The sequence below is a fragment of the Amblyraja radiata genome, chromosome 15 (assembly GCF_010909765.2).
Source record: "Amblyraja radiata isolate CabotCenter1 chromosome 15, sAmbRad1.1.pri, whole genome shotgun sequence".
NCBI classification, from domain to species: Eukaryota; Metazoa; Chordata; class Chondrichthyes; order Rajiformes; family Rajidae; genus Amblyraja; species Amblyraja radiata.
The window spans coordinates 42,822,232-42,849,092 of record NC_045970.1 but is presented as its reverse complement, the minus strand read 5'-3'; the positions used below and the strand labels follow the sequence as shown (position 1 = coordinate 42,849,092).

The 26,861-nt window shown below is 43.3% G+C and overlaps 1 protein-coding gene and 1 long non-coding RNA gene across 2 annotated transcripts in view; one reads left to right on the top strand and one right to left on the bottom strand.

Moving 5' to 3' along the window:
* The window catches only part of ctnna3 (catenin alpha 3), a 1,079,953-nt gene that overhangs the window by 31,309 nt on the left and 1,021,783 nt on the right, over window positions 1-26,861 (bottom strand). Inside the window, exon 16 of the mRNA XM_033034268.1 lies at window positions 8,780-8,885. Within this exon, the coding sequence (XP_032890159.1) occupies window positions 8,780-8,885 (106 nt within the window). The remainder of the gene's footprint in view (window positions 1-8,779; window positions 8,886-26,861) is intronic.
* LOC116981318 lies at window positions 549-26,658 on the top strand. The gene is made up of 3 exons (XR_004414209.1): window positions 549-768; window positions 14,242-14,248; window positions 26,623-26,658. It is a non-coding gene; the product is annotated as an uncharacterized LOC116981318 (long non-coding RNA).

The window sequence follows — 26,861 nt, the reverse complement described above, 5'->3', positions numbered from 1 at the left end:
TGTGTAATCTTTTCTTTGGATAGCAGGCAACAAAAGTCGTTTAAAAGTCGTTATTGTATCCGCTTCTATAGCTTCTTCTGGCAACTCATTCCAGATATGGACTACCCTGTGATTGAAAAGTAAGTGAAAAATAATGGGGTTAATGTAGATGGATAAAAGAGAAGCATTGGAGTAGCTGAGCATATTTGGAAGGAATAGGGTTAATATTGAGACAGTGTTGGATGATGAAATCAAACACAACCAGATCAATAGTCCACAGTATTAACAGACAAAGGTCTTTTACTTCAGAGGTAAATGAATCCCTGGTCCAAATAGGAAAATTACAGCAGAGATAAGAAGGTTTAGAGATAAAATTAACTGCATTTATTCCAAAATAACAATTTGAGGAAGTAACTGATTTTGGAGGCAGTGTCTACTAATCAAGCTCAAAGGGATGAATTTGTACAGAAAATAACTCTATATTAAATGTTACAATTCAATCGGTTTAAATTTAGCTTAGTGTAGAGCAAAGATACTAGAGGAGCAAGATAGATCACTCCTAAAAAATCCAATGGACTGACGTGAGGTAAGCAACGGAACGTCACTTCCGCCATTTTGGGAATAAGACCCCGACCTCTGTTAAGCCTCTCGCAGTTTAATTCACGTCAGTCCATTGGATTTTGCAGGAGTTTAACTTGGTCTATCTTAGCCTTCTATGATAGACCATTATGATCTTTGTTTATAATAAATAAGGTGCTTCTTTTTTTTTTTATTAAAAAGGGAAATTCCGTATAAAATGAGCGACAATGCGCAATGAAAGGTTCTCTGGACCATAAACATTCTATTGTAGTGCGTGGGTCTCAGAATGAAGCACGAAGTCGTGTTTTGAGAGGCACTTTTTATTCTGTTCCTCCCGGTTGTAGGGAAGACCAAACGAGAGGAAGATGGCACCCTAACCCCTGCCTTTAAAGCCTCCGGCTAAGGGCCGCCTCCGGACTGAACCACTCCTGTGCCGAGGGGTTCGACACTATGGTGGCACGACCCTTGGGAGCCGCCACACTATGATCTTTGGTTTAATCAGTGTTGTGGAGGAACGGTATGTGTGTGTTTCTGTGTGTGTGAGGCAAGATAGAGGTAATAGTCTGAAGAAGGGTTTCAGCCCGAAACGTTGCCTATTTCCTTCGCTCCATAGATGCTGCTGCACCCGCTGAGTTTCTCCAGCACTTTTGTCTACCTAATAGATTTCAAAGTTCTCTCATGGATCAGAAGCAACTTTTATTTAAAGCAACTCATGATGTACATAAGCCATAAAGGGAATTATATTTGCCTTTATTTCTTTTGCCTATAAGATATAAGGAACATTAGCCTCTAGTATCTTTGGTGTAGAGATACAGAGCGGTCCTTCGGCCCACCGAGTCCACACCGACCAATGATCACCTCGTACATTAACACTATCCTACACACACAAGGGACAAATTACAATATTACTAAGCCAATTAGCCTACAAACCCCCACATCTTAGAGGTTTTGGAGGAAACCTGAGCACTCGGAGAAAACCCATGCAGGTCACAGGCAGAACAGAACACGGGCAGTACAGGCAGAGGCAGCACCTTTAGTTGGGATGGAACCCGGGTCTCTGGTGCTGCGAGGCAGCAACTCTACCGCCGAACTTCCTAAGCCTTCTAAGGCAGCGGCAGCGTACACTCAGGGTGAGTCACAGGGGTGATGTTACACGTGCTGGTGTTAGTCAGGGTGGAGTTACACATAGGGTGAGGTATCAGGGGGTTGTGGAATTATTCTGGAAGAGGTCACAGGGGGGTCACTGAAGATAAGGTCACATAAATCATGCTCACTCAGGCTGAGGTCACAGAGGGCTGTGATCACACAAGGGTGAGGTCACACGGGCTTGTTAGCTCTCAGGTTGAGGTCATACAGAGGGTGACATCGCAGATGGTTGTGCTCACACTGGTGATGTCACAGGATGAGATCACAGCAGAGTGCGGCCACACTGGGGAAGATGAAAGTAATTACTGTGCACATTCAAGCTGAGGTGGACACAAAAAGCTGGAGTAACACAGCGGGTCAGACCACATTTCTGGCGAAAATGAATAGGTCGTCTCTCCTTGTTCAGACTCCAGAGATACTGACTGGCCCGCTGAGTCACTTCAGCTTTTTGTGTCAATCTTCGGTTTAAACCAGCATCTGTGCAGTCCCTTCCTACACATCTAGTTGGAGGTGTTTCTTCATGTAGGAAGGATCATGGAGGAATGTGAATATGTGGATCATGGTGAGGCAATGGTTCCTTACCAAGGGTGGACAAAGATGACTGTTGGATCTTTGTGCTGGAGGCACGGAATGTGCTTTTCTACAAAGGTGTGGTGTTTGGAGAAGGGGAATTAGTACTGCAGAACTCAATTTTTAGGGATACCACTAATATGGATTAGCCATCAGCTAAATCTAGCCTGGAGGATACACTGCTGAATAATCAAAAAGTTAAAAAAACTACAACAGATGCTGGAAAGGAGGGGAAGAAACAACCAATATCGGAAGAGCTCAGCAGGTTGAGCAAAATCAGTGGAGGATGAAATAGAATTACCATTTCAGAACAATGACCTTTCATCACAACTGACATGAAACGTTAAGTCTGCTTCTCCATCCACAGATACTGTTTGATCTGCTGAGTATTTCCAACATTTTGGTGATCAGTGTTATAATTCTTGGGCAATTCTTACTTTGTCAGGTGCAATTTTACTTCGGAGTCACGTGAGTGACTACGTGAAGAACCCGCTCAGTGCGCAGGCGCGGCATTACGCCAGCAGTGCAACAGCGGCTTGCCACGGGAGTAAGGCTGTCCCGTTACAGCATGAACCGGACCGTCAGGTGAGTACCCTGAGGTCGGGTTTTCTTTTACAGGTGAGCCTTTTTCTGCTTGTGTTTTACAGGCAGAGAAAAAGGCTCTGGAACAAAACTGTCCCCCGTTTTCCCGTCGGGGAGGGGGGCAGCAACGGGCGGTAGGAGTGACCCGGTGTTCCGTAATTCCCCGACACCGTGCCGAGGCCAGCCCGCTAGTACCTGAGCAGCGGGCTGGACGCATAGCCACTCGAGAGGCATCCAGCAGGTGTTTCCCGATGTCGGACGGGACGTCTCTCCACCCGCACGGGGGAAGAGAGAGCCGCCTGAGCCGCTGGAGCGGCTCACGGAGCAGATGCCTGCGAGACGCGATGCTTGAGGGGCGCTCTCGCATCTACAAGGCAAAAGCTCCAGAAGAACCTGTCCCCCACTCGACTCCAGCGGAGGAGCGTTCCATTGCAAGGGGGGCAGCAACAGGCGGTAGGAACAATAACCGGGCACCCCGCTATCCCCATCACCGCGCCGAGCCCAGTCCCGCATGTGCCTGAACTGCGGGCTGGATGTCTAGCCATCCGAACAGGCATCCGGCCGGTGGCGTCCGATTCGTCGGACGGGGACATGTCTCCACCTAAATGGAGGAGAGACAGCCGCCTGAGCTGCATCCAACAGCAATTGGAGCAGCTCCAGCGAGATGCGCAGAAAGAGCGCTCTCGCGGAGGGAGGTCAGGCACCCCCTCCACAGTGCCTCATGCACTGCCCTTTGCTCCCTCATTACTGGAGGCTAGCATTGGTGACCAGGGCTGGGCTGGTCTGGAACAGGGGCAGGCGGACGAATTCGGGAGTATGCCAGGGGTGCAGGAACATGAAGAGCTGTTGGGTGTGATGGACCGCTTGTAGCAACCCCACGGGCTGGAGCACCGCTGGAACCAAGAATGGCGGCCAGCATCAACCATTACTGGAAAAGGTGCTCGCTGAGGTACTGAAACAACACAGCACCAGAAAACGGTGAGGCCCTCAAAGTAAAAAGTGTCAACAGCCAAATCTGGGGGCATGTGGGTCACACATCCAGACCCAAGAACTCAAGCTACAGCGGATCCTAAGGCTCCTGACGTCAGCCATCACAGCCTTTGCTCGTTCCGTGGAGACCACGGAGATGGATACCTGCCAGCAGGATGTGCTGGCATTAATGTGTACCACACAATTTGAGATCAACAATCTCCGGAGGGAAACATAAGACCTGCCCTCAATCCCAAATTTGCTGGCTTGTGTAAAGCCCCAGCTGCGGAGACGGACGCGCTGCCATTTGGGAAAGATTTCAATAAAAACTGAAGGAGATGCAGGAAGCATCAAAAACCTTCGGCCTAATGAGGGCAGGCCCCGGGACGAGCAAACCAAGACCTCCGATACCCAAGTGGCAGCACCCCACAGCATCCACCAGTCGACGTCCGCAATATGGGACTGGTGAACGCTTGGGGTCCGCACATTATCCCCAAAGATCTTTCAGATCAGGGCCCGCAGCGGACCCTCTGGAAAAATGCGCCTCCCCCCAACATCGCCAGCACGTCAGAACAAAATCTTCAGGAAAATGAAGAAACAGAATCGCCAATAACCATGGAGGTAGGTGGGTCTGGTCCCTACCAGCATATAGAGAATAAGGGTGCTTTATTAACAGGGGGGAGATTACACTTGTTTAAAGAAGCATGGGGTATGGTCACGAGTGACAAGTATATACTCAACAACATTACAGGATATAAAATACAATTCATGTCAGAAAAAACGCCGCCAGTTCAACAATGGCCCCAAAGGGTATTTCTCCCTCCGTCAAAGAGAAACGTGAGGGACAAGCTGAACTGGTGAGACTTATCACAAAGGGGGTCATCGAAAAGACCAAACATGAACCTTTGGAAATTGTATCGAATATATTCACTAAAACCAAAAAAGATGGTGTCTGTCGCATCATCATTGACTTAACATCACTAAACAAATTTGTTAAGTATATACATTTCAAAATGGAGACATATGTTACTGCCAAACAACTGAATTCCAAAGGACACTTCATGGCAAGCATTTATCTTAAAGATGCTTACTATCTAGTACCCATATACAAGGATCATCGCAGATACCTAAAATTTATCTGGATGGTACAAAGCATTGCCCTATGGGCGAACTTCAGCCCAAGATTATTCACCAAAATATTGAACCCAGCCATGGCAATACTAAGAAAACATATTGTCATGGCATATCTGGAGGATATTCTCATAGTAGGGAAAACGATGGAATTGGCTGTGGCAGCAGTATCAGCTACAAAACAGCTCCTCGAAACTCTGGGGTTCGTCCTACATCCAGATAAATCTAAGTTGAAGCCATCCACTATCATGGACTACCTGGGCTTCACAATTAACTCAGTCCATATGACTGTTACCTTGCCAAAGGCAAAAATGGTTGAATTAACACAATCATGCAACAAATTAATGGTCAACGAGCGACCAACTATTCGACAAGTAGCAAGAGTAATTGGGGAAATGGTAGCAGCATTTCCGGCTACACAATTCGGACCTTTGCACTATCAAAAAATTTTACAGAGAGCAAAGGTACGGGCAATAAAACGACATACAGGTCACTATGATCATGTCATGAACTTACCCACTGAAGCAATATCAGAGCTACAGTGGTGGGCAGAAAACGTTTGGCATAGTTTCAGCCCTATCTTTATCACTAACCCTACTTTAGTTATTCAAACAGATGCCAGTGCTCAAGGCTGGGGAGCGACTAACTCCATATCCAGCACAAGTGGTAGATGGACTAAACTAGAGTCATCATTACTACTTACACTGGGCATTAACTATCTAGAGATGTTGGGCGCCTTTTATGGTTTAAAAGCATATGTATCTAATATGCAGCACTTGCATGTTCGGTTACAAATTGATAAATACTACGGTGATGGCTTATATTAACCATATGGGTGGCATAAAATCATTATCATGCGACAAATTGGTCAACATGATTTGGCAATGGTATGTCGAAAGACATATTTGGCTATCAGCTACTTACCTACCAGGTAAGCTAAACACCCATGCCATGAGAAAATTAAACGCCAGGGTTGCAAGTTTGAACAGACCTTACCTGGAACTGGGATTGTCCAAACAAACCATCACCACCATGTCGGCATCCCTTCGAACATCCACCAAGAGGCAGTACTTAACCAGCATCAAAAAAGGGGAAGTACTGCCAGGAAACATGGACAACATACGCAACAGCTACAGCCACCAACATACTGGAGTTCCTGGCCATCTACACCACGATGTAGGGATCAGTTACAGTGCCATCAACACAGCGCAGAGTGCTCTTTCTGCTTATCTCAAACCAGCGGCAGGACGACAGGCGATGGGATCCCATCCACTGGTGGTAAAACTGATGAAGGGCATTTACAATATCAAGCCCTAAGCCCAGGTATACCCATATTTGGGATATCAGTGTGGTCCTGACATATCTCAGGGAATGGCCACCAGCCAGATCCCCCGGCCTCGAGCAAGCTACACTAAAGACGCTTAGGTTGATGGCACTTGTATCCGCTCAGAGGGTCCAGTCACTACACCTATTGCGACTGGACAACATGATCACAGCTCCAGACCAGATCTGTCGTTATCCAGCGACTGGTCAAACAGAGCAGACCAGGAACACCTAATCCAGTCGTGGCTTACCCACCAGAACCACGGTTATGTGCCATGACCTACCTACTATCCTACATAGACACAACCAGAATATTCGAGGGAGATGAAAAGCCTTGTGGGTCAGTCACAAAAACCTTATGGTGGGGTATGAGCCAAACCATTGCGAGATGGCTCAAGCAGGTGCTAGAAACTGCTGGGATAAACACTAACATGTACAAATTTTATTCCACCAGGGCAGCATCCATGTCGACGGCTAAAGAATGGACATGCCTATACACCACATCCTGGCTACAGCAGGATGGTGGGAAGGGAAAAGACCGTTCAGAAATTTTATAATAAGCCGTTGGCAAAACCTGGTTTATTTGCAGTAAAGATTTACGAACTGCAAATATTTAATTTAAGCCCAGGGGAGCAACTTAATGCTTTGTTGTTATTGTTTAAAAAATACCATTGTGTTTTTCTACAAATAGACTCATTGGTTCATTACGATAACACTTCCTCCCTCAAGAACTTCGGCAGTGAGTGAAATGAAACTGTTACACGGTTTGAAATCACAGAGCTTTGAAATCTTCACGTAGTCACTCACGTGACTCCGAAGTAAAATAGTAAGATTAAACGAGAATTTACCAGTTTGAAGTTTGATCTGTATTTTATGAGGAGTTACGATGAGGGATTACGTGCCCTCCGCTCCCACCCTCATTATATGGATCAAACTAATAAATTGATGTCTCCTTATCTTTACTATGTTTACTTCAAAATAACTGTGTCTATCTGTGATTCCACACCGCTGCTTGGAAGTATGCCGCGCCTGCGCACTGAGCGGGTTCTTCACGTAATCCCTCATCGTAACTCCTCATAAAATACAGATCAAACTTCAAACTGGTAAGTTCTCGTTTAATCTTACTATTAAATTGTCATCTCTTCAAACTTTATTTCCAAGTGAATCACCACTGTGACTCACAGACTGTGACCCTGGGTCAAAATCCAGGAACTAAATCAGAACAGTATTACAGCGGTATCACTGTGAAATGAGCAAAATAGTGTTGTTTAGTTTAGTCTGGAGATACAGCGCGGAAACAGGCCCTACGGCCCACCTCGTCCACACCAATCAGCGATCCCCACACATTAACATTATCCTACACACACATTACATAGAAACATAGAGACACTGAAAATAGGTGCAGGAGGAGGCCATTCGGCCCTTCAAGCCAGCACCACCATTCATTGTGATCATGGCTGACCGTCCCCTATCAATAACTCGCGCCTGCCTTCTCCCCATATCCCTTGACTCCACTAGCCCCTGGAGTTCTATCTAACCCTCTCCTAAATCCATCCATTAGGGACACTTTACACTTATACCAAGCCAATTAACCTACAAACCGGTAAGTCTTTGGAGTTTAGTTTAGTTTAGAGTTACAGCGCGGAAACAGGCCCTTCGGCCCAACTCGTCCGCGCCGACCAGCGATCCCTGCACATTTAACACTATCCTACACCCACTAAGGACAATTTTTACATTTACCAAGCCAATTAACCTCCAAACCTTTTCGTCCTTGGAGTGTGGGAGGAAACCGAAGAAATCGGAGGAAACCCATGCGGTCATAGTACGAACGTATAAATGCCTTACAAACAGCATCCGTAATCGGGATTGAATGCGGAACTCTACCTCTGCAAGCACTGTAAGACAGCAACTTTACCGCTACGCCACCGTACAAAATCATGAGAGGAATAGATCGGGTAGATGCACAGAGTCTCGGCCCAGAGTAGGGGGATCGCGATGCAGAGGACATAAATTTAAGTTGAGGGGCGAAAGAGTTAACAGGAACCTGTGGGGGAAACTTTTTCATGCAAAGGGTGGTGAGTGTATGGAACGAGCTGCCGGAAGAGGTAGTTGAGGCAGGTATTATCGCCATGTTTAAGAAACATTTACACAGGTGAATTCTTAGGGCGGGTTTATAGGGATATGGGCCAAATGCAGGCAGGTGGGACTAGTGTAGATTGGACATGTTGGCCGATGCGGGCAAGTTGGGCCAAATGGCCTGTTTCCACACTGTAAGACTCTATGATTAATTGTAGCAGTTCAAGTAGAAGTCCTTTTACCTTCTCACTGGGTACTAGAGATGGGTCAATAATGCTTTGTCTTAATGTCTATACCCACACAAAGTGAATGATAAAAAGAGTAGATTGCAACAGCGGGTCATCAGCTGATAATCTGCAACAGTACAATGACTTTGCTCGAGAGAGAGTGTGGGGATCATCTGGAAGTGATAAAGAATGCCTACCTGGATTGCGATATGGCGCACCAATGCATCCATCCTGTTGCCAGAATCGGAAATTGTTTTGGCCGCATTGATGACATCGGATGTATTTTTCAGGGGGCCTCTTCCTCTGTGAGTGGAAAGAAAAGCAATAATTTCTGAACACCTGAAGCATTTAGAGCTAAGAGTCCAAATGAAGAGTGCCGACCTCAGCATGTCAACTCTCTAATTTCCTTCCGCATTCTTCTCCACCCTCTGAGTTCTTCCAGCAGTTTGCTTCATGCTCAAGATCCCAGCAGCTGCAGTCTCTTGTGTCACACAATTAAATAGTTGTTTGCTCAATGGTACAAAGGTCTAGGGGTCTGTGGTCCCTGTTCTGGCACAAGCACGAATACACTTGGAAAATATCCCAAACCTTCATAATAACCTTGAGGGTAGATGATAATAATAGAGCTCATCCTTCCAACACTCTTCGGCTTTCCAACACTCCAGGTCGGCTCTTCGTGGCATTATTTCTCACAGAAAGAAAGAGAGACTCGAACATCACCAGTTTGAATCATTCCCGCTCCTTTTTATACCACTGTTAAGCTGGGGCCCCTTCGAGACCTTCAGGTGGACCATGTCACTAGTCAAAGAGTGCAGTTCCCTGTATTCTGGTGAATATTCCTACAGCCAAAATTGCTCAAATATTATCCATTCATTATCAGGAAACTATTCGTTAGGGGGCTACATGTACGCACATTGAAAACCACAGTACAAATTTATTTGGTTGAAATATTGCTTTGGGCCATCTTAAGCTTGTGAAGGGCATTAAATGAATGCAAGGCTCTCTGCTTTGCTATAGCGCACACACACACTGTGGCACTATTCTTGATAGGGCAGGTGATGCATTACTTCATAATGGATGAAGCGTTGTACAAGTTCCTCCAGCACTTTGTGTTTTCCTCAAGATTCCAGTATCTTCAGTTCCCTGTCCCTCAGTGTTGTATGATGTAGCAGATTATGTTTCAAAGACTTTAGAGTCATGCAGCTTTTAAGGAAAGGGGGAACTTTTCAATGATTGTAAAGTTCAAGAATGGCTTGGATGTGTTGGAGGTTTGGTGATTTTAGAGCTGGATAAGGTGATAGTCAGGGGGCATTTGAACACTGGTGGCCAGCTCAGCTTCCGCCCTTGCTCTGGGACTGTCCGTTTAGTACCTGGGCTCACCCGACCATACTCCCACCACAACGTGGTGGAGGCCTTCTCAAGGTGCCACGGGACAGGCCTTCCCAAGGTGCCTTACGGAGAGGCCTTGCCAGCCACCGTGCCCACCCAGAAGGCTCTTCTGTCAGCGGGACCTGACCCACAGGCTCGCAGATAACCGGGAACCAGCCCGAAGGCTTGTCGGATGGCGTAACCGGGAGGTTGCTGCAGATTCCGGGTGCTAGGAGTGAGCCGGTAGGATGGTGAACTGGGCTAATGCCTCCAGCGCCTTCAAGGTAGGCTGCAGGAGGTGCCCCCGGGACACAAAGATTGGTGTGCAAGGTGAGGGACGTTGGTTCGCGGTAATTGCTCCAGTACATCGAGCGCGCGGCCCGACCGGGCTTTGGACTTTGAATAATGGCGCAAAAAATGGCAGCGCACACATGTGTAATATATGCAAATAGAATTTCACTGTACAGTTGCATACAGTATGTGACAAACAAAGCCCAATTGAACTATTGAACCCACTTCACTATCTGTACCACCAGACAGCCCTCGAGAAGTTCAACATCCCAATGCACCACTCCTATAGTTTCCACACCTCTGGTCAGACACCTCCATGGAATATTGCCTCTCTAAACAAGGCTTCTGGACTGAACTTCTGCCAAGTCTCTAAGGAAAGTGCTACATGCTGTACAGGGCTGTTGAACTTGAGGGCCAATCAAGTCGCCAATCAAAGCTATGGAAAATAAGATCAAAATCGAAGAAAAAACATGTTCGAAAAAGAAGCATTAAACAAAACTAAAAAAGGTCAGAGGAAAACTGGGGCAGGATTATTAGAGCTAACATTGCACGGGTTGGGAGTCATTTTGCAAAATTATTTTGTCAATAAGTCTATGTAAAGAAAATGGTAAAAATGAGCCCAGTAGTTGTATAATTGTAGCTCAATACATGGTTATCCCAAGGGAAATGGGTATATGTGGATTAAAGAAGCTAAAATCACATTAGCACAATATAGAGAAAGTTGAAAGTACCATGAAAAATGGTGGGGGGAGATTAGGGGGAACAAGGTCAAGGAAATGGAAAATTAGAAGTTGAAAATGTGTCAGATGAATTCACACAAGTATGAGCAGTTATTAGACTCCATCTCCTTCAACTCCTGCTTCACAGGGCCTGGGACATGGATTAGATCCTGAAGTCAGATGCTGTCTGTGTGGAGCTAGCACGTTCTCCCTGTGACCACGTGGGTTTCCTCCGGGTGCTCTGGTTTCCTCCCTCATTCCAAATACGTGCAGGTTTGTAAGTTAATAGGCCTCGTATGTTGGTTCTATGGTGTATAAGTAGTTTGAATGGGTGGATCGATGGTCAGTATCGCCTCGGGGGGGCCAAAGGGCCTTTTTCATGCGGTAGGTTTCACTCAATCTATTGCAGAGAGCTGGGGGTGGCGACACCTACTGAATACACACGTGTCCCTTCACCTGCTCTCTCCCTTACTTCCTATTCTGGTGCACCACGACATAATATTGCACAATCTGTACTCTGTCATTTTTAACTAGACCATCACAATCAAATTTATAAACAGTAAGTCTTTGCACCATAGGTGATAAATGAGGCATCCTGAATGGAAACTTTCACACTGGGCTCCAATCTGTTATTGGCTGATCCCCATTTGTTTTTCCACCTGACTTATTTATTACAACACAGAGGGATACCATTCAGCCTCTGAGTCTATGCCAGCTACCAACAAAACAAATCCATCAGTTATACTCCCCTCTCCTTATTTCCCTGTAGTTCCTCATCTTATTCTCCCTCTCAACAATTCCCAAGTAAGTCTTTTGTCAATTCCCTAACTAAGGAGTCAATTTCAGTGGCCACTTGAATCTTCCAGCACATCTTTGGGATAAGGGAGGAAGCCAGAGCACTCGGCAGAAACCCACAGTGTCATGTGTGGGAAGGAACTGCAGATGCTAGTTTAAATCAAGGATAGACACAAAAAGCTCAGAAGAAGCGCCTCAACCCGAAATGTCATGTATTCTTTTTCTCCAGAGATGCTGTCTGACCTGCTGAGTTCCTCCAGCTTTTTGTGTCTAAGTACAGTGTCATGGCAGGAACATGCAAACTCCACACAGAGAGAACCCAAGATACAAACAAAAAACAGGTTCCTGGAGCTATAATCGCTGGGTCACTGTGCTGCCCCTTCATTTCCTTCACATACTTTTATCATTTGGAGCTTCAGATTAGATTTTTTTTAGCAATTAATCAAAATTGTTATACATACTTTTCAACTCTATTTCAGAAATTCATTACAAGTAATCAAAGGACTATGATGGCCCTTTCTGATTAGCGGTAGAGAAAGCTCCATTGAATGTGTGAACAGATAGTTAGAATGGAAAAATATATGACTGAAATCCTAAAGTCTAGTGGTAATGAGATACATTGGAAAGATAGCCTAACCATCATGGAAGGTTAAATTGATAAAACAAGGCGGTTGGTCTTAAATTCATCCCGTCAGAGGTCAACAGTTTTGATCTGACAATACAACTGGCTTATGCAAAAATTCATAAATGCATGGAAATGTAATACATAAATTGGTCAGGTCTGAAATTAGCAGCTCACTCAAGACCTGGGCTTGCACTTTGCTCCCTTGAGCTTGTTAAAGAATCACATGGTCTTTCATTGGATTTACTGACTGAATATGCAAGCATCAAACCCCAGCCCTGGGAATAATGGACAGCTTTAGTTTAACACTAGCTTCTTTCCAAATAGAGAGGATCGCTCAACACATTGCGGTGGTTCAAGCTATAACTAAATGCTAATGTATATGGATACTTGTACTGAACTGTGTACACTGAATAAACTGAATTTCACTCTAGCTCGGTACATGTGACAAATAAGTACCATACCTGAAGAGATTTTTGTCAGTGTTTTATCTTTGTAAAATCCTAAAGGGGTAGACATTAAAAGCATAGGTCTAACATTGCACACAGACATTGAATCACATGGAACTGCAGATGCTGGAATTTTAAGCAAAAACAGGAGTGCTGGAGTAACTCGGCAGGTCAGACAGCATCTGCGGAGGGAATGGATAGGTGACATTTTGGGTGCGGACCGTGTTTTGAGCGTGTTTTGCTCAAGAAATGCAGAAAGAATTTATCCTAACAATAATAGTGACAAAGGTGATTCAATTGTTTTAGAAAAACTACAAACAGCCTATTAGAAAGCCAACATAAGCTTGCAAAGCATGTTCCTTCTCACGTGACTGTCGCTGAATGGAGACAGTTTCCGAAAATTAATGAAATATTCATCCATAGCTTTGTCAACCTTGGCCTTTGTAAGCTGGGTTTCATATTTTATTAACCTGCACTGCCCTTTATAATTTTGGCTATTTTTAATACAGCACATCAAAGCAAAGCATTTTTTTTGTCTTGAAAGATTTGTGGCACGTTCTTGCCTCAACTTTCCTGAAGAAGGAAGAACTTTACTTATTTAACACCACATCATACTGCAAGGTCATCAAAAATACTTTGCCAATAGGCAAAGTGTATTTATTGTAATGCAGCAAATATAGAAGCTGGTTTGCAGGAGAAAAAAAATCCCATTAACGACAATGAGATGATGGCCAGATATTGTGGATAATGGTTAAAGATGACTATTGGTCTTGGCACAAGGAGATCTCACCAAATTTTTCCCCATGGGATCTTTTGCAGGTCTCACACAAAAGTCTCATCCCTACATTCAAAAGATCGTAAGTGATCGGAACAGAATAAGGCCATTCGGCCCATCAAGTCTACTCCGCCATTCAATCATGGCTGATCTATTTCTTCCTCCTAACCCCATTCTCCTGCCTTCTCCCCATAACCCCTGACATCCGTACTAATCTTAATGCACATTCTCTGCATTCTATCTTTAAATCAAAGCCGCAGGATGGAGATGTCTTCTTTAACACTGTTGCTTATTAAAACAGACCTTCATTCAGGGTTGGCTCAAGAGTAACTCGGGAGACGAACTTGGAACATCGCAGAAAGGACAAGTAAACGGCAAACTTGTCATACCCATGGGAACTCGGTTAAACTCTTGATCATCCACTTGGAATCTCGTACACAACCACGAGTCTTTCACTCGGGGTACCTCATGGGTCAGCTCGCACCGTGAGACAGGGCTATTAAGATTTTCAGCTTCTATTGCTTACTCATATCATAACTGAACTTCAACCTGCAGCTGTCAAGCAATGAAGAAATGTGCTTTCAAAGTGTCTGCTATAGTCAAAGTAGTACTAAAGCAAAGCAGGTTTGAGGTGTTTCAGGTTTATTGTAGGAATAACCACATCAGCCTGATCGGTGCTACAATGGAACAACTAAAGACCACTGCACAGAAAGGCTAAGAACATAAAGCAGAAATATAAAGGCATAGAACAAATGAAAATTCCAAACAGCATCTACAGTTGTAAAACACCCATTTTGTCATCACCAGTTTCATATTCAACAAATAATTACTAATACTGCATTAATTTATCTCTGAAAATAAGCTAATCTTTAAAATCTGGAGCTACATTTTATGATTAAACTTTTTTTGTTGCATTTATCTATTCCTTCCCCTTGGCCAGAATAGATTCAAATGACTGTTACTTACATCTTGAATAAAGGCTGACCACACAGTAAAACAAATGGACAATCTGTGATGTGGATTTCAAGTATTATGGAGATCAATGTTTCCTGCTCCATTGAAGTTATTGCATAATGTCAGACTCTCCTTTATTGCATCTAACTAGCCCCAGGATATATCCTTTCTCTCGGGAACTGCAATGCCAGCAAGCTGTCATTATTATGGGTAATTCGGTTGTTGCTCATTAGACTTGGATGATGGAGTCACCTTTGGTCCATTTGAGTTTTGTCTTTCATGCGTTGCCGTTCCTTCAGTTTCCACATCTAAGTGAGTTTAATAGCACAGCTACAAGATATGGACTTTGATCACCTTTTATCTCCAGAAATCCTTTAAGGATTCAATCCTAAAGCTGCCAGGAGTTTAAAGCTAGAGCCTGATAGCCAAGGAAACTCACGGGGGTGGTCAAGATCTGTGACTGCACTCACTGATCAGGATAGACATGTGCACGTGTTCTTTCACTCTTGAGAAAAAAAACCTGGTTACCGAAGTCAGACTCATCAGCTACCAGGAGTGGGAGATAAAAACAGAAAATGCTGAAAATATTCAGAGTCAGATAGCATCTGTAGACAGATAAATAGTCAATGTTACAGATCCAGGTCTATCAGAATTGAGGGGAAGAGCAAATCGCATTTGTTTTCAGTAGAAGCAAGGTGGAGGGATGAAACATCCAAACCTATTGAGTATTCCCAGCATTTTTTATTTTAGTTTTGGATTTCTAGGATCTGCAGTATTTTTATTTTCGGCCAACTGCAGGATGCTGCAGGTTAGTCCAAACAAAGTGTCCACCTCTTAATGTTTTAGACATCACTGTGGGAAATGGTAGTGTATCCAGTTTAGATATCTATCTCCCTCACTTTCAGTATGATGTTTCATACAGGAATTGTCTAAACTGTAGCAAATTGAAAGTTAATCATTATTCATTCATTTTACAGTAAAGTACTTGCAATTTTCAACATGCATTAATTGAACACCGTATGCAGACCCATTTGAGAATTGGCTTTCATGCAACCATTGCTGTTCTTGTAAAATGTTGACTTGGCAATTCAAGAGTCAAGGGAGTTTTATTGTCACACGTCCCAGATAGAACAATGAAATTCTTACTTGCTGCAGCACGACAGAATATGTAAACATAGTACACTGCGAACAATATGATAAACGAGAGGAAAAAAAATGTCAGTGTGCCAGTTGGATCGCTGGTTTCTGCTGTTTCTTCTATACAGGTAAGCTGAGAACAACTTTTTTTGATGATTTTCTGCTATGCTGCCGGCAACACGTTGCGTCAATTCAACTCATTAGTGAGGAAAAACACAGATCAAATGAACTTCCTTTAATCTGTCTGTTATCACTGTTTATGTGCAAAATCTGATCAATGCATTTTTTTCCAGTTATTTGTAATAGTTTTAGAAATTATAATTTAATTTAAATGGGATAAGAGGCAGGAAAGGATCAAGAAAGACGAAATTCTGTGCTGGAGCCCTTCAAAGCACCACACGCAGTTCCAGTTGTATAAATTAAAGATCGGATAGGGGAGGGGAGTGTAGAAATTGATTTACTGAGTAACCTCGAGGGTAGAAGCAACAGGAAACATTGAACAGACTGGGCTTGGTTTTCTAAGCAAAGAGAAGTCTGAGCGGTGACCCAGTTGAGCTTGTTAATATTATAACAGGATTGCGAAAAGCAGATATAGGAAAATGATTTCCACATCCAACAAGTCCAAGGCCAGAGGAAACAGAATCAAAGCAGTCACTGGTAAATCCAGAAAAAAAGCGTTCAGGGAAAACTCCTTCACTCACGACAGCAGTTAGAATGTGATGCGTTAAATGAAACAGGGCAGAGAAGGAATGAGTGCATCATGTTTTATTCACAGGATGGGTGCATACCTTGTGCTGCTAGCACTTGTTGCCCATTCCTAAATCCTGCAATAGATTTGCAGGCCAAAGGGCCTGTTTCTGTGAGGTTTACTACACCGAGTGTAATGAAATGAGAGCAGTTTAGTTTAGTTTAACTAGGAAATAGAGCGCGGAAACAGGCCCTTCGGCCCACCGACCAGCGTTCCCCGCACTCTTAACACTATCCAACTCACACCTGGGACAATTTACACTTATACCAAGCCAATTAACCTATAAACCTGTAAGTCTTTGGAATGTGGGAGGATCGTGGAGAAAACATCACGGGGAGAAGGTACAAACTCCATTCAGACAGCACCAATGGTCAGGATCGAACCCAGGGTCCACTGGCGCTGTAAGGCAGCAATTCTACCACTGTGCCACCGTCTGCCCTACAACTTAATAACGCTGGATGTCAATGCCTGTATTCTCAAACCCTCTAAGGTCCAAAATTGGAGGTAAGTGTATAAAACTGCAATCTTGGTGGGCAATCTTGCCAGGGGGAGGGGGGCGGGGTGGGTGGGTTGGGTGATGCTTGTGTAACCTTGGGAACAACCCCCTCATGAAACAATGCATCAGTGGTCTTCTAAGTGATGGATACGCCTTCTGGTTAACAGGATGAATTCAGAAAATCAGCTCGCAAGTGGAAACTCGAAAATATACTGGAGCTTAAACTGGGCAACAATGGAACATGTGCTATTGAGGAATGAAAAGCCTGATTAACGTCCGCTTAGTTGACCCACTTTGTCAAGTCCAGATCAATGACATGCTGTCTGCACATTATCAACTTCAACAACCACCCATCTGGGATGGTGGTCTTGGAGGGGAGGATGCTCCTCAAACTGCGGAGCATCTTGGACAATACGGCTCACCCCCTCCATGACACTAGAGTCAACCCGAGGAGTACCTTCCGCAACAGACTGGTTCCACCAAGACGCAGTGAAGAACGCCACAGGAGAACCTTCTTCCCTGTGGCTATCAAACTACGTCCTCCCCCTTATGTCATGGGGTAGACTGACTCCACCCCCCCCAAAACAAAATCTTTGTACATCCCCAATCCTTTCCACTCTTCACATTAATTTCATATTTCATGTATCCTTGTGTTTCATGACTGTTGGCAAATCAATTTCCCTCCTGGGATAAATAAAGTTCTATCATATCGTATACGTATCTGTAACTGCACTATTTATTCCCTGAGCTTAAGTGGGCTTCATTTCATGAGTGGCTAGCACCAGTTTGAGATAACTGACTCTAATTGAAGCCAACCTGCACCTCTTCAATAAAACCCCCCATGACTTCTCCCAGGAAAGAACTCCTGCACCTATTTTCTATGTAACAGTATGTGTGGGGCCTAACCATTGTTTGGAGCCTCTTAGTTGATATTTCAGTTTTCGCTGCGGCACAAACAGAAGCCTCTCAAAATCTGAGTGCAAACCCATCTGTGGTGATCATGGTCCAGGGGTAAGTACGAGGAGGTGGCTGACAGCTAGCGCCTGGCCTCAACCTGGTAGAGCTCAGCTCGCCAGGCTACAATGGCACACTAGGAGTACAGATGAAGACATGACTGAGCTCTCCAGCATCTGCTGTTCTTTCCTACACAGCAGAGCATACTGACTGATTTTTCATTTAAGATATATGCCTATAGTTGTTTTTAATTTAGTGGAAAAATTATGCTATTATGCTACAGAGCTGTGTGCATTTGCCTAATGAATTGGCAGTATATTGGCACCTACAGTGCTAAAACAATCGTATCTGCAGAGCTGAATGTTGTAACTGTATGATGTTATAAATAATAGTGCTGAGTTGAATGTCCTTGTTAAATAAGTGTTGCAGTTACATGCATAACTTGAACGGTGGCAAGTCAGTGCTGAAATTATTGCCAGATAGCATATCACCTTCCCTACATCATCATTGTGACAGAGAACTGTAAGTGTGTGCCTGAGAAATTACTGCACTCACTGCTTTTTTGCTGTTCTTTTACAGGATTAAAGACATGTATTATCTGTTGCTATTTGTCTCTGAGAAGTCGATGGTAGATGTGGAAAATATATAATTACTTAAGTTTAGTCTACTAAGTTTACTTTTGTCTCTGTACTTTCCCAACACAGATGCATGGAGTAGCTTTCGTTGTGTACCAGATGGACTTTGGACAAATGGGGATAGTGTGATCTGGCCTTCTCACGCCATGGTAACTTACCGTGTGAATAGCCATGCTGGGACTGATGAATATAAAGAGTTCCTGTTTATAGCCAACTGTTTATAGGGATTGAAACATCAAGTCCTATTAGCTCTATTAGCTCTACTGACATGGCTTTGTCTCACTACAAGATAAGACACAAAAAGCTGGAGTAACTCAGCGAGACAGGCAGCATCTCTGGAGAGAAGGAATGGGTGACGTTTCGGGTTGAGACTTGTCTCACTACAGCTTGGTGTCACAATCAGGATCTGCTAACTGGGTGGCACAGTGGCGCAGTGGTAGAGTTGCTGCTTGGTAAAATGGTGGGGGGTGGGGGGGGGGGGGGGAAGAGTGGTTAAGGATGCAGATTGATTTTTGCCAACGATACAACCAAGATACCAAATAGTTCTGCAAGCTGCATGCAGTATCATTGAAGGTGCAGAACCAGCTTACTGCATTTTGTTCATCAGAATATATATTTGCTGTTTTTTGGAAGTAAACACTTTGATTACAGTGCAAATGGTAATGACATCCAATTAGCCAAGTAATGTTATATCAATACTAACTACAGCGAAAGGAAACTGATAGCATGGTTATGGTGCCCCATTCATCCAATCCTATTCTAAGCCCTATTTGACACCAGTAGGAAATTTACTGAAGCTCTAAGAACCGGGTGTTCCCCCCACCACGGGTACCATGTAATCCCGTGCTACCTGCTCCATGGTCGGATAGTCGGCAACTAAACCGTCTCCCCCACCTGGTTTGCCAGGCGAGGAGGGGGCTGTGGACCCTTGGCAGGACCAAAAACAAGACCTGTCAAAGGGCGGATGAGCTTCTCGCGAGCCAACGGCCATCCACACTTCAGTAGAAGTTGCGATCACTGTCGTACATAGCATTGCAAGGAGTGAAGAAAAACATGAAATGTAATTATTCCCCTTCCTTGCTTCTCAAAAGCGAAGTTGTTAATTTAAAAAAAACATTCTAAGAAAAGTTACTTAAAGGTGTAAACAAGACCAGAAGCCCTTAAGAGAGAATTAAATCCAGTAGGTGTCTGTGGTAGAAACAAGGAACTGCAGATGCTGGTTTACACAAAAGGACAAAAAGTACCGGAGGAACTCAGTGGGTCAGGCAGCATCTCAGGAGAGCAGGGATAGGTGACATTTCACGTTGCGTCCCTTCTTCTGGATAATCCTGTTGGTTGATGGCCCTGCTGCTTAATCACCCCACCAGCAAACAGAGGGATTGATGGCAAAAAGATTGGCTTAATAGAGTTTTCAAAGTTCATTTAGTTCAATTTATTTTAGCTCTGTACTTTCTTATAACAGATGCTTTGGTGCTTTCAAGATATAATGGACAACTAGGTAGACGGTGGAAATGGCCTTATCAGAGCCCAGTAATTTGCTATACGAACTGTCCTGTTGGGACTAAGTGACTTTGATGGGCTTACAATTGCGTTCCTGTTTCCAGCTGAACTCCAGACTCTGGGGTAGTTTTATCCCACAATGGTGCTCACACATTTTGTGTAGAAAATTGCAGCTCATGTTAAGATGCTTCCAATTTGAGGCCAGGGGAATTCAAAGGTAAAATTTGCTGTTCCTTCCTTCCATGCTGGTAAATCTGTGTAAAATTAGATGGGGATTATCTTTAAACACTCGCAAGGCAACAAAAATAGTTCATCCACCCACAGCGTCAGGAAGGGGCATCACTGAATGTATCTTAACAACAACACACACTAACAGTTGCTGCAGTAGTTACCGTAAACACTACTGGGACATTTTCTTATTTTTTATCTAGCCATAGATTGAAACAGGCCCTTTGGCCCAACTTGCCAACACCGGCCACCATGTCCCAGCTACACTAGTCCCACATGCCCACATTTGGCCCATATACCTCCAAACCTGTCCAACCCATGTGCCTGTCTAGCTGTTTCTTAAATGTTGGTATAGTCCCTGCCTCAACTACCTCCTCTGGCAGCTTGTTCTATACACCCACCACCCTTTGTGTGAAAAACTTACCCCTCGGGCTCCTATTAAATATTTTCCCCATCACCTTAAATCTATGTCCTCTGCCACATTATCGCATTTAATTGCAATATGACTTATTTCTTAGTGGCCACTAAGCCTTCAGTTTAATCTGTGCCACTTATTCAAACGAGGTCACAAATAATAATCTAGTAGTATCAGAGAAACCTTTAATTTTCAACTCAGTCTCCCATTCTGTTTCACGGGTGTTTCTAAAAGTTTCTATTTTCGATTCATTTTGTGAAGTAATTTAGTCTCCTCCATCATTCCTGGTCCACGTCCAGGCATTTGCTGGTAAGTACTTCTTGAAATATTGGGCAGTGGCAGGGCAGCAAAACTCAAAGCGCAAAGCACATTGTCAGAGAGTCTCATTAGATCTTTGTCATTCCAAGAGATCTTTTCCCACTAGGTCATTTTTAGCTTGGAGGGTCAAACGGCATCAACATGTCAGGGAGGAAAGAAGTATACTCGTGACTGAAGGAGAACAAAAGGAAAAAGATATGTCAGTTGAACTCAACAAGTAAGAACAGAAAATGCTGAAAAAAACTCAGCAGGTCGATAATAATCTTGAGGAAAATCTTCTTTTTGGGCTTCTTGCAGTCAACAGGAATTAATATTGACCTCCAACTTTGGATAATTTATCCTTCTGTTTATATGAGAACTGGTCAGTTTGGTCTGACATCCTTTTATTGTTTTCTGTTTTGTATGGGTGACACTGTGCGGTGGAGTTGCTGCCTTACAGTGCCAGAGACCTGGGTTCGATCCTGACTAAGGATGCTGTCTGTACAGAGTTTGTGGGTTCCTCCCGTGACCTGCGTGGGTTTTCTCCGGGAGCTTTGGTTTCCTCCCTCATTCCAAAGATGTACAGGATTGTAGGTTAATTGGCTTGGTACAATTGTGCGTAATGTGTGTAGGATAGTATTAATGTGCGGGGATCGCTGGTCAGCGTAGACTTGTTGGGCCAAAGGGCTTGTTTCCATGCTGTATCTCTAAACTAAATTAAAATAGTTAGATGATACACTATTGCAAAAATAATACAATTTAACAACTTATTACAGAAATCTTATTTTCATTACCCCATTATTTCACCCCACTGGAAAAATTCCCTTCATTCCATGAATCACCCTCCACCACCTTCTTGTTGCCTAGGCTAACTTGATTCTCTCTTTCTCAGTTCTGATGAAAGGACCCAGACCTGAATGTTAATTGATTCCCTGTCAAAGATGCTGCCCGACTTGCTTCTTCTTCTTGCATATGGCGTGCACAGCCTAAAGTTGTAGAACAAATTGTCCTATTTGATCTTATTTGATTGTGCACGCCAGGTTAATTGAATTCGTCGAAATAGGGCGGACCACGTGAAGGTTGCAATCTCCCACCACCCTGACTTGCTGACTTTTTCCAACGTTTTCTGGTTTTTTAATTTCTGATTTCCAGCATCAGTAGTTCCTTTGATTTTCATAAACTCATCATCCCTCTCACGACTTTCGTAAGTTCATAAAGTCTAGGATCAGAAATAAGGCCATTCTGCCCATCAAGTCTACTCCACCATTCAATCATGGCTGATCTATCTTTCTCTTTCAACCCCATTTTCCTGCCTTCGCCCCATAACCCCTGACACTAATCAAAAATCTGTCAATTTCCGCCTTAAAAAATCCATTGATTTGGCCTCCACAGCCTCCTGTGGCAATGAATTTCACAGATTCACCATCCTCTGACTAAAGAAATTCCTTCTCATCTCCTTTCTAAAGGTATGTCCTTTTATTCTGAGGCTACAGTCTCTTGTCCTAATGCCATTCCTATATTCCTCAACACAACCAATTTTCCCATGAGCTAATTTATAAGGTGGCCTCGCTAGAAACTATTTTACTTGCATGCAACGTTTTGCATGAAAATTTCTGCCTGAAAGTTCATCCCAAACAGATGCACACAACATGACATATGGCAGAGTGGAATTAATCTCCAGAAGTAGAGCATATCCTCATGTAATTGCTCCAGAGTGCTACCAAATGGAATTACAATTCAAGATAGAATCTGTTCCCCAGCTTAGCAAATCATAAACTTGTAGCTTTTCAATCCATTGAAATAATAGGATATTAAAATAGCTAATTATTTTCACGATTTTTCAAACTCAAAGTCCGGAAGTGGCGGCGCTGTGATACGGCTGCGGCTCGCCTGCAGTCTGTCTGTTTTTACTTTTTTGTGTTGTTTTTTTTGTCTAGTTTAGTAATTGTTTTGGTTATTAGGTGGTGTTATGTGTGTGTGGGGGGGGGGGGGGGGGGGTAAAACAGGGCTTTCTGTCTCTCCCTTCGGGGGAATGCGACTTTTTTGTCGTATCCCCCTTCTCTTCCCCCGCCTGAGCTGAGGCCTAATGGCGGATCTGGCGGCCTCCAACCTGCGACCGACCTCGAGGGTCCGGAGGTAGAGCCAGCCAGGACTCACCAACTCGAGGCTGGCCGTCTTCGAGCTGCGGCGACGTCCGGGCAGCGGCACGACTTGGCGCTCCGGTGAGGGCGGACGGCGCGGGGCTGAGACACTCCCGTGCGGGCGGCACGGCTACCGGCTGGAAGGCGCTCCCGTGGGGGCAGCCCGGTGCGGGGCTGAGATGTTGCCGTGTGGGCGGCCCGGTGCGGGCCGGAGACGGTGCTCCGGTGGCTGACGCGGCGTTCTGGCGGCGGCGACCTGGATCCGGGGCTTGGCCGCGGGCCAGTGGACGACATAGTCGGGAGCTCGCAGGTCACAGGCTGGTGCCTGTTTTCCGGAGCTCCCGTTGCAACAGCTGAGTCCGCTGGACTGGAGGGCGGCAGCTTCGACCACCCCCGGGCCGCGGAGCTTGAACCGCGGGACTGACTTACCATCGCCTGGTGGGGTATCGCCTCGGCGCAGAGGGAGAAGAGGAGGGAAGAGACAGTAACTCTAAGACTTTTGCCTCCATCACAGTGAGGAGGTGTTTGGTGAACTCACTGTGGTGGATGTTAATTTGTGTTTATTGTGTGTTGTTATTATTACATGTATGGCTGCAGGCAACAACATTTCGTTCAGACCGAAAGGTCTGAATGACAAATAAAGGATTCAATTCAATTAAAAAAAAAGTCTTCTAAGGAAATAATTCCGTGTTCTTAATGCTGGAGTTCTTCAGTTAAATGCATCTTTTTTATTTGCATCTCCATTAATTTCCCCCAAGTTTCTGGTCAACAGATTTTATGCCAAATTTGATAGACTTTTATTTGTTCTTGATACTATTTCTTATATTTTAATTTTTCATGCATTTTTGTTCATTGTTTTTTAATCTGATTTGTTAGATTTCATGAAACTGATTTAATTTTTTTGTCAACCCAACCGTCTCTTAATTACATCTTGCATCTCCAATTAAACATTGGTTCGATTTAAGTGTTAAACATGACTTATTTTACTTAATACGTTGATTAAATTTTGGATTTAAATTATACTCTAATATTACTAATTATATTTGGGACTATAGATCACAAAAAAACACTTATGTAAACCAAAAGAGGTCGGGGGACTTTCACTTCCGAATTTTATGTATTATTACTGGGCAGTGCATATTAAGAATATGATTTATTGGTTGGATAGTTCTACCCAACAGACAGAATGGATAAAAATGGAGAAGGAGGATTGCCATCCTTGTAATATAGGAACGATCCTCTTCTCCCCCAAAAAACTGAATAACACAATATATAAGAAGAACCCAATTATATATGGTACAATAAGAATTTGGAAACAAATAAAATTATCTTTAAAATTAAGAAATCTATCACTGTTAATGCCAATAGCGAATAACCCTTTATTTAAACCATCTCTTATTGATAAGACATATAACCAATGGGAAAGTCTCGCAATTAGAAGGATCGGGGATATGTATGAAATGGGAAACCTACTATAATTCCAACAACTACAATTAAAATTTAAATTGAAAAACAACCAATATTTTAAATATCTTCAGATTTGCGATTTTGTGAAAAAATATATACAAGGATATCAAAAAGTAACTCCTGACTTATTGGAAGAAGCAATGAATATTGAAGCTGACTCACAAAAATTAATATCATATTTATATAATAGTATTCTAAATATAGACCTACCATCGACAGAGGTACTTAGAGAAGAGTGGGAACGGGAACTAATGATAAAAATTATGAAGGTTAAATGGGAAAAATACCTGATATATATTCACAAATGTTCAATTAATGTAAGACATAATCTAATTCAATTTAAAATTGTACATAGATTATATTATTCAAAAACAAGATTGAACAAATTTTATCCAAATATATCCGCCACTTGTGATAAATGTCTAGCCCAAAAGGCAATTATAACACACTCCTTAGTTTCCTGCATAAAACTTTATAGATTTTGGAATTATATTTTTGAAATATTTACAAAATTATTCAAGACAAGAATGGAACCTAATACTGAAACGATTATATTTGGTGTAATGGAAGATGGGAATAAATTGAACACATCTCAAAATCTATTCCTTAACTATGGTTTAATAATAGCAAAAAAATTAATTCTTAAATTTTGGAAGGGTACATCAATACCAACGCTTAAAATGTGGATTGCAAGTATGTTGGACACCGCTCATCTTGAGGAAATGCGATTCCTCCTAATGGATAAATCAGACCAATTCATAACGAGTTGGTCTCCATTCGTCGTTTTTTTGGAATCATATGGTGCAACACAATTGTAAAAAATAACTGTTTCAGGACTGGACGAGGGTTGGTCAAGATTATAAATAATGATTTCCTTTACTTTTTTATTTTATTTTATTTTCTCTATTTTCTCTCGCAACTTTCTTCATTTACTCGTTTTCTTTTTTCACACACTATATATTTCACATCTTTCTATCCTTTGCTATCTAACTTCTTTTTCTTATTCTAATCTTTTTTCAATGTAACAAAAAAAAAGAAAGAAGTTGTACATAAAACGTATTATGAAAATATATATTAGGCACTTTGGTGCCATATGACTGTACTTACTTCTAATAAAATAAAATATAAAAAAAAAAAAAAAAACATGACTTATTTTCCTTTTAAGACTGCAAATCTTCTGAATCACAATTTCTTAGAAATATTTCATTTTGGATAAGATAATCATTTAATGCTAGATAATTACTACTTCTACCTCATGAGAGGTGGTCTTGGAGGGGAGGATGCTCCTCAAACTATGGAGCACCCTGGCCAATACAGCTCACTCCCTCCATGACACACTGGTCAACCTGAGGAGTACCTTCAGCAACAGACTGGTTCCCCCAAGATGCTGTACAGAACACCACAGGAGATCCTATTTCCCTGTGGCTATCAAACTGTACAACTCCTCCCCCTTCTGTCGTGGGGTAGACTGCCTCCCCTCCCTTCTCCAATCTTTGCACATCCCCAATCTTTTTCACTTGTCACTTTAATTTCATATTTCATGTATTTCGTGTTTTATGACGGTTGGCAGATCAATTTCCCTCCTGGGATAAATAAAGTTCTATCGTATCGTATCCACAACTTCATGTGCCTGTAATTATAAAACATGACGTGAAGGGGACAGATGTTTGCAACAACTTCACCAATCTTACTTTGGCTCCGATATATAAGATCACTGAAACATATGTCAGAAATATTTTGCCTTCGTTATTTAATTTATATTCCATTGCTTCAGCTTTTACCAATATGACCGTCTCTTTTAGCTGCCGACAAGGGAGGTGCCATGGTAGTCTGGCACGCTGATCTCTACAAGGCTGAGGCCACGCGCCAACTCTCAGACACCTCCTCCTACTTATCCTTGGACCATGACCCCACAGACGAGCACCAGGCCATGATCTCTAACACTATCACTGACTTCCGGCTCCCTGCCCTCCAAAGCCTCCAACCTAATCGTTCCCCAGCCCTGCATGGCCCGATTTTACCTTCTCCCCAAAATCCACAAACCTTCAGTCTGAAGAAGGGTGTCGACCTGAAACGTCGCCTATTTTCTTCGCTCCATAGATGCTGCCCCACCCGCTGAGTTTCTCCAGCCTCTTTTAGCCCTATAATCCTCAGCATTCTGTAACCTATTCTCTCTTTTATATTAAACCTCCATCCGATATCCCAGCCATTTACCCACATAAGAGTTATTTCGCAGAAGCTAATTAAGCTTCCAGCACATCATGAAGAGGAAATAGTGTTCCTGGGGA